This window comes from Chondrus crispus, genomic scaffold, assembly GCF_000350225.1.
Source record: "Chondrus crispus Stackhouse genomic scaffold, scaffold_246, whole genome shotgun sequence".
In the NCBI taxonomy this organism is placed as follows: domain Eukaryota; phylum Rhodophyta; class Florideophyceae; order Gigartinales; family Gigartinaceae; genus Chondrus; species Chondrus crispus.
The window spans coordinates 5,548-12,913 of record NW_005179132.1 but is presented as its reverse complement, the minus strand read 5'-3'; the positions used below and the strand labels follow the sequence as shown (position 1 = coordinate 12,913).

At 57.1% G+C, this 7,366-nt stretch overlaps 4 protein-coding genes; 1 reads left to right on the top strand and 3 right to left on the bottom strand.

Annotated features, from left to right (window-relative positions):
- The first annotated feature begins 511 nt into the window (after nt 1-511).
- Nucleotides 512-779, top strand: CHC_T00004738001 (hypothetical protein). XM_005716255.1 is given in 2 exon segments: nt 512-757; nt 758-779. The coding sequence occupies 1 exon segment, from the start codon at nt 512-514 to the stop codon at nt 755-757; it is 246 nt and encodes an 81-aa protein (XP_005716312.1). The 3' UTR covers nt 758-779.
- Nucleotides 780-2,147: 1,368 nt separating this feature from the next.
- Nucleotides 2,148-2,462, bottom strand: CHC_T00004737001 (hypothetical protein). The gene has a single exon (XM_005716254.1). The coding sequence runs from the start codon at nt 2,460-2,462 to the stop codon at nt 2,148-2,150; it is 315 nt and encodes a 104-aa protein (XP_005716311.1).
- Nucleotides 2,463-2,475: 13 nt separating this feature from the next.
- On the bottom strand, nt 2,476-4,703 carry CHC_T00004736001 (hypothetical protein). XM_005716253.1 is given in 4 exon segments: nt 2,476-3,302; nt 3,303-3,916; nt 4,018-4,534; nt 4,653-4,703. 3 exon segments carry the CDS (start codon nt 4,701-4,703, stop codon nt 3,303-3,305), a joined length of 1,182 nt encoding a protein of 393 aa, XP_005716310.1. The 3' UTR covers nt 2,476-3,302.
- A 1,448-nt stretch (nt 4,704-6,151) lies between these two features.
- On the bottom strand, nt 6,152-7,006 carry CHC_T00004735001 (hypothetical protein). The gene has a single exon (XM_005716252.1). The coding sequence runs from the start codon at nt 7,004-7,006 to the stop codon at nt 6,152-6,154; it is 855 nt and encodes a 284-aa protein (XP_005716309.1).
- Between the last annotated feature and the right edge of the window lie 360 nt (nt 7,007-7,366).

Genomic DNA, 7,366 nt, shown 5'->3' with positions numbered 1-7,366 from the left:
CTGCCAGACCCCCGTGGCCGGCCGCCTTCGTCGCCATCCTCCCGCTCCCAGTGCCTCCCTTGCGCATGGCTGCCATCTTCACCTTCATCGTTCACTCCCTGGAGGCCCTCTACGTCGCCGTCCTCCTCACCCGTGCCCGCTCGGCCGCCTCGCGCGCCCACCCTTCCCTCTTCACGGCCTGGATCGCCCAAACCGCCCTCCTCGGCTTCCCCTCCCTCCTCCTCCTCATGCACACCCTGGCCCTCTCCCCGCAATGACCAATGACGATCCTCGTCACCGAAACATCCGCCGCACTTCCTCCTCGGTCACCAAATCCCTCGCTCTCGCGTTGCGGCTCGCCTTGCGCCGCCGCCCCGCTCCGTCAAGCGTCTCCCCGCCGTCGAGCTCCTCCAGCAAAAACATCCGCCGCTCCGGATCTCCGCGCACCCCGCTTTTGACCGGCTCCCGCCCCAGCTTCTCCCGCTGCTCCTTCCACGCGTCCAACGATAGATAGCCCCGATTCGACCCCCATATGTCAACCTGCAGCGCGTCTGCACGGCTGAAGTGCGCCGTCTCCGAGTTCCGCGTCGTCCAAGCACGCACTCTCCCGCCGCTGCTCTCCCCGTTCAGTCGCTCCCGCGCACGCCGCAACAGGGCGAAGGGAGACCCGAACGACACGATTAGCGACAGGAATTGCCACATCTCGCCTGTCTTTGGCTCGGGGGATCTCGAAGGGAAGAGAGCCGTACAGGGTACGTACGTACTACAGGAATTATAAAATACAATTGCCTGTTACAGTATTTCTCAATTCCTGGACATCGCAGCCACGTCTATCAGCCACATCTTCGTACCTGTCCCCATCCGCATCCCCGTTCCCTTTCCCCATCCTCCACCTCGGTCGCAACCAACTCGGCACCATATCCACACATGACGTGACGCAACCGTCTCATCCTCAACTATGACCCCCACCCCCCGCTCCTTCCGCGGACACTCTGTTCTGGGCCCGCATGAACTCCCCCTCCCCTCACCACGACCTCCCCGAAATGACCCGCCCGACCCCCTCGCTGCCTCTCTTTCTTCTGGTTTCCACCCCAGCCGGCAAGCCCCTCCTCCATCTCCACCACCCCCCCACCAACCCTCTCCCCCAATCCCTCGCCCCCCTCTCCGCCGTCGCCACCGCCTTCCAGCACCTCACCCATTCGCACCCGCGCGAAGTCCGCACCCCGCACGGCGTCCTCATCTCCCTCGTCCAAGCCCCCTTCCACCTGCACGTCTCCTCCCCCGTGCCCTCCGTCTCCCCCTCCCTCCTGCGCTGCCTCGCCCGCATCGCCCTGGCCGCCCTACACTTCACCCTCTCCGCCGACTTCCCGTGCTTCATCAAGGCCCACCCAAACGCCCATCTCGCGCACCGCCTCGCCCCGACCCACGCCCTGCTGCGCGCCGCCGTACATGACGCCCTCGCCCACCCGCTCCCGCACCTCGTGCTTGCTCCCGTCTCCCTCCCGTGCCCTATCGCCCCCGCCTCCCGCGCCGCCGTCGCCCACATCCTGCGCGAAGCCCTCCTCTCTTGGCGTCATGTCCTCACGCACGCCCTCATCTTCACCGCCACCCCGCCATACCCGCGCCGCCTCATCGCCACCGCTGCATCGGAACACCACGAGCTCTCCCCGATGGACGTCTTGCTGCTGTTCAACCTCGCTCCTTTGCGCGCAGACACGCGTCCGCAGCCGCCGCCGCGTGTCTATTTGCAGGCGGACGACTTTGCGGTCGCTTCGAGGGTAGTTATGCGCGCGGTGCAGCTGCGTTTAGATCCGGACGATTTCGAACCGTTCAAAATGGCCGTAGGGGGAGCGCGCTGGCGACCGGAGTGGAACACAGCAGGCGGCGGTGTCGTGTGGATCATGGGCCTTGTGCGAAAGTCGGCTCAGGATGGGGAGGAAGTAGGGGAAAAGTTCTTGGACTTCGTGGAAGAGGCCCTCGATCGAAAGAGCGCGACCAGGGATTTGCTGGTGTGTATGGAGCGCCCCTGGAAATTAGAAGATATGAAGCTTGAGACCCACTCCAAGGTGAGGTATGCTATTCAGGGAGTGATTGTGCTCAGCAAGGATAGGATTAGCGGCACGGTGGGGTCGTTTACGCATGTACTGGGGGTGGCCGTCATGGAAACTCTATTTCGATGGGACCGAGGCGATATGAGCATGAGTTCGCGATTGGTGTCGAGGGGGGAGGACTGGCTTGTCGCGCGGTTTCCGGCGCAGAAGCTTGTCTTGGTGATGTGGGATCGCAAGTACGTAGTTTGCTTTTCGGATGGTGTTGACGAGCGAGAAGGTCTCGAGGCTACCGGAAGGCTGCTTGTGCCATGGATGAAACGCTTTTCCGATTCGATTGTCCCGGAGTATGATAGAGCCGTCGTGCCGCCGGAGATGCTCCTGCCCAAGTTTTTGAATGCGCTTGTATCGTAACTGCCCTAACTTGTAGAACATGAACTAAGTTCACTAGATGCAACTAGTGCGCGCTCAGAGCTGCAGCACACCCCCTCGGCCTCTCTTTATTACACGATTATTGTTCGCTGCCGTGCTAGTTCACGATAGTGGTTAGTTGCCCTAATTGTCCTGCTCCCTGTGGCAAAGGTAATTTCCGAGTTGCGATAGAATATCCATTTCCTTTCTCCGAGAGGCTGTCATACAACCTTTGGAGCCTGCAACAGATATTCGCTAAGGGGGGAATAATGTCCAACAACTGACCACGCATCCATGGGCCGGTAGGCAACGGCTTGGTGATTTCAAAGACTCCTTTCATCTCCTCCATGCAAAGAAAGTTGACGGTGCCTCGGAACAAGAGGAAGGAAGAGCCGTAAATCGGGATACAAGCTATTACTTTCCTTTTGTTCCGAGGCACGGTCAACTATCTTTGCATAGAGAATAAACTCATGCCTTGGCACTCCCTCATAGGTAGTTGAAAAGCCGTGTTCCGAAGGTGACTTTCGGCGCAGAAAGCAGTGTTGCATGCAAGTTCAAGCTCGCTGGCAACTGCAGTAGTATCCCGGGGTATGAATATCCTGATCTCTTTACTGTCCATGTCCAGACTCCAGACAAAAATAGACATCTGGTTCAATTCATTTCCATGTGCTTGGGAGACGTGAACACTCAATTCAAAGCTTGCACGGCCTGCGCGAGCCGCACATAAGTGAACCCGCAGGGATTTGGCAGGAACTTCCAAACCCTCACAGTGCTTTCCGCCCTCACGCACGCGACGAGAAGCCGTCACCAGACTGGTGCACCTCAGATCGCCCCGACGCCATGGATTATGCGGCCTCATCCTAACTATGAGAACTCTTTCACAGTCTTTCCGAGACGTCGGACGCCTTCCACTAATGCGTCAATCTCCAACCACGCAAAGCATAATCGAACACTGCTTTTAAAGGAGTCTTTGGCAGGAGAAAAGTGCTTGCCAACAAAAAACGACACGCCGTTCTCCTTACACTGCACTAGGAGCTTGTCCGCGTCATAGCGCTCTGGCAGGGTGATAAAACAAAAGAACCCGCCCCTGGGCGTGTGATACTGTAGCTTTTCATCTGGCTTCAGAGCGGGCACGAGGTGCTCCTCGACAGCCTTGCAGAGGGCAACACAGCTCGCTCCGTACTCTCGGCGCAGTAAGGCGATGTGTTCATCCATGAAGCCGTTGTTGAAAAGCTGCAAGACTACAGCTGAGGTGAGCGGATTAAACCCGCCGCCAGAATGCAACGCACCACAATCCAATATGCGGGAAATGAAGGGCTTGTGGGCGGTGAGCCAGCCCAAGCGCATGCCTGGGCCAAGCAACTTGCTGAAGGAGTTGATGGAGAATACAACCGGGTCTGAAGGGTCATCGTATTCGAAAAGGCTCTTCGGAACTTTCGAGGTGCCGAATTTCAGAAACTGGTACACCTCATCAGCCGCTGGACAATAAATTGCACACGCACCGCTTACGAACACAGTCAGTACACGCGTGGAGCTATGGTTCGGAAAGCAGAAAAAGAAACAGGAGGAAAAAAGATACCAATCTTGAATTTATACTCGCGCGCCAACTGGACAAGTTTCTCCTTCCGCTCCTCGGACATGTCCGCGGCCGTGGGATTGTTAGCGATAGGCACGGTATACACCATGGATGGTCTGACCCCCTCCTTGAGCAAAGCCTCAACGCGGTCAACATCTAAACCATGGGCATCCGTGGGCACAGGGATGGGTTTGACACGGCAATCTTCGAAGGAATAGTATGCTAAAAAGTAGCCTGGTGAGTCGACAAGAATGGTATCGCCAGGGTTGGTGAAGAGTTGCATAATGAGGCTCAGGGCCGGACCCGAACCGGTGGTGATTACAATGTCGTCCGCAGATGGTAGGTTAGGGCGGTTGTCGCACGATTCGGCCGTCCAGCGCGCTATGGAAGCACACAAGTCGGGGTTGCCTTGCATGCGGCCATACTGCAGCAGGGTGACGGCCGCATCTGGGGCGACGGAGGCGTTGCTGTAGGCGTCGTTAACGGCTTGCAGGGGGAGCAAGCGGGGATTAGGGTGGCCCTGCGAGGGAACGGTGGAACGTAGAAGCGCAAGAAGTGGTTAGGTTACACGGATGGATTCAGATTTTTTTCTTTTGGGGCGGGGGGAAAGGAGGACGCAGTGGAAGGTATGTATGTACCTTGCCGAGATTTATGACGGCGTGGGTGTCCTCTGCCCACAGGGTAGCCATTGCTCTGGAGAAGCTCTTTGCTGAGAGGATAGATGCGGTTGCCGATGGCAATCGGGAAAAGATATGCGGAGAGAACAGCGCGAGTGGAAGCATTTAGAGATGCTTCTCTGCGCTGGTTTGAGTGGCGAAGAGGAGGGGTGGAGCACATGTCATGGTCATGGAGATCGGAAATGCAGACGGGAAATTATCGAAAAACTGCATCTGCGAAAAAAATTTCCCATCTGATCTGTGCCAGATCAAAACGCATCATCCCTCCCACAACGACTTTTTTTTTAAGGAATGTGTAACCGTGTTTCCGCACTAGCGATGCTTCCCTCTTCTAACTGCTACAACAATTTCACATAAAACGCACTCTCCACCGCTAACAACCCGACGCAAAAAGTATTACCACCGCCTCACTGCTCCACAAACATGCGTGCGGAAACCCCCCTTGATATCGCCGTCGAGTCCGTGGGCGCCTCGTCTGCGCTTCACATCCCCGCCGGCTGGAAGTCGACCTCGCACCGCATCGGCCCCGCCCATATCGACGTCCATCAACACCCGACGCCGACCAACAAGTCCCTGCATCCGCCCATCATCACCGTCCACGATGTCGGCATGAACGCCGCCTCCTGCTTCGCCTCTTTCTTCGCCTTCTGCCGCACCCCGGAGGCCGCCTGTCCGGAACTCGACTCTGCCAGCGCGCACTACCATCTGACCGCCCCCGGACATGAGCCGGGTAGTTTGATCATTTTGATATTGCGCCGCACGATGGTTTTTTGACGGGTTCCGATGTAGCCTGCCGAGAACGGTGAATTATTGCTTACCAGAGCCATCGGTTTCGGTGTGGGCATCGGCGCGGCTGTGCTCGTGCGCGCTGCTCTGCGCCGCAATGATGTATTTGCAGGGCTCATCCTGGTCTCTCCGCTGCTCGAGCCGTCGGGTATGCTGGAGAAGGTCTCCGTGGGCGCCGACGGCATGCTCAGTCGCGGTTTCGGGCTCGGACTTAGCCGCAGGACCAAGGATCGTTTTCTGGGGCGCTGGTTGAAGGACGACTCCAGGGAGGAGAATCCCACCCTGGTACAGAGCCTGGAGGATGGCTTGGATCGCCTCAATCCCACCAACTTGACCCGTCTGTTGGCGGCAGACAGCTGGCGTGATGACGTTTCCGCCGAGTTGAAGAAGATTAAGGCCAAAGTGCTCGTCGCCACAGGAAAGGAGTCGACGCTGCACCATCACGCAGCGGAGGCTTTCCATCTCTTCAACCCCGAGCTCTCGTCATGGCTTGACGTGCACGAATGCGGCTCGCTGGTGCACGATGAGTACCCGGAGCGGATGGCGCAATCGCTCTCCCTGTTCATGCAGGGGATCCCCCTGATCAATTAGTGTCGTCTGTTCCATGTGGTTGTAAACCGAGGTAGTATTAGTGTGCGGGGCATGATTTAGTTTGAGTACAGTATTTAAGTGGATTACCGAAAAACTTTGTGAATCGGGTCATGAACAATCTTATTCGCTTCAACGTGCTTGGATCGCTTGGTCCTTTGATGCATCTTGCCCAGTGTCTTGTCTCCCTCCCTTTTCCGGACTGCGCGTCGGACCTCATTGGGGCTTACATAGGCGCCATTCTCCCACAACGTGGCACCGTTGAAGCCGCCAGAGAAACATTTGATCGGGGCCATGACAAAGCGCGGGCCAATTTCGACGAGCGTAGACTCGACGCTCTTATCAATGACTTTCTCATCGAGCGCGGCATCAACAATCTGGTAATGTCTAAACCAGATGCGGCCATCCACAAGCGAAAAGCTAATGATGTGATCGACAAAAGGTTTCGTGCGTCGATGCCCCGCTGGAGCAGAGAAAGTCTGAGAGAGGATTTCCTTGACCAATCGCATAATCGGGGTTTCATCGAATCCTGGATCAAAAGTGAGCAGCGGGCGTGAGTGCATGAGATTGTTGCCCGAAAACGAGAGTTCATCCATGGTGTGCAAATTGGCGATGTGGAACTTGATGGAGGGCCCGAACGGGGACTTTGCGAGCCACAGGTAGAGGTCCTGGCGCTTGCGGGACTCAAAGAGCATGACGAGGTCGCAGTTGCGCAGCTCGGCAATCTCGGTGGCGACATGGAGGCGGTCCTTCGAGTCGAGCTTGGACTCCTTCTTCGCGTGCGGGAGGATTTTAAGCAGGTCCTCCATTAGATGGCGGAAGCGGGTGGTGACGCCGCGCGTGGAGAGGATGAGGACTTTTGTTTTGTTCTTCATGTCGGGGCGGGCAGGGGCCAGGACATCTTGTGAGGGTTCTGTCGCAGAGTCGGGTTTGTTGACCATGTTTTGGCCGTAGGAAGTGGACTAAAGCAAAGATTGGTCGACCGGCGGCGGTGAGCTTGACGGATGAAGAAGGGTGTGAGGTGAGGTGTAGAGGGGGCGGATGATAGCTGCATCGACGTTCCGCTGGCGGCGGCGTAAAACTTTTGACATGTGAGGCGAGGCTTACAGCTCGAGCGTTCATATGCGTCTCTGTAAGCACGGAGACAGACATACTCGTGCCGTGGGTGTTTAGGAGCACCGTTTCGGGAGGATGCCGTGAACAGTATTGCGTTTTTTTTGCATGCCGGCTGTATTTTTTCCTTGTTTTTCGCCATCGGAAAATCTGGATTAGAGTGAGTGATCGCGATTAGCCGACGAAGC

Bases quoted from the DNA above. Each gene is read 5' to 3' on its own strand.
- CHC_T00004738001 (XM_005716255.1), top strand. From the start codon at position 512: ATGTCAACCTGCAGCGCGTCTGCACGGCTGAAGTGCGCCGTCTCCGAG.
- CHC_T00004737001 (XM_005716254.1), bottom strand. From the start codon at position 2,462: ATGTTCTACAAGTTAGGGCAGTTACGATACAAGCGCATTCAAAAACTT.
- CHC_T00004736001 (XM_005716253.1), bottom strand. From the start codon at position 4,703: ATGGCTACCCTGTGGGCAGAGGACACCCACGCCGTCATAAATCTCGGC. The intron at 4,535-4,652 runs GTACATACATAC...GTTCCCTCGCAG, and splicing joins CCGTCATAAATCTCGGCAAG to GGCCACCCTAATCCCCGCTT. The intron at 3,917-4,017 runs GTATCTTTTTTC...TTTATTGTCCAG, and splicing joins CGAGTATAAATTCAAGATTG to CGGCTGATGAGGTGTACCAG.
- CHC_T00004735001 (XM_005716252.1), bottom strand. From the start codon at position 7,006: ATGGTCAACAAACCCGACTCTGCGACAGAACCCTCACAAGATGTCCTG.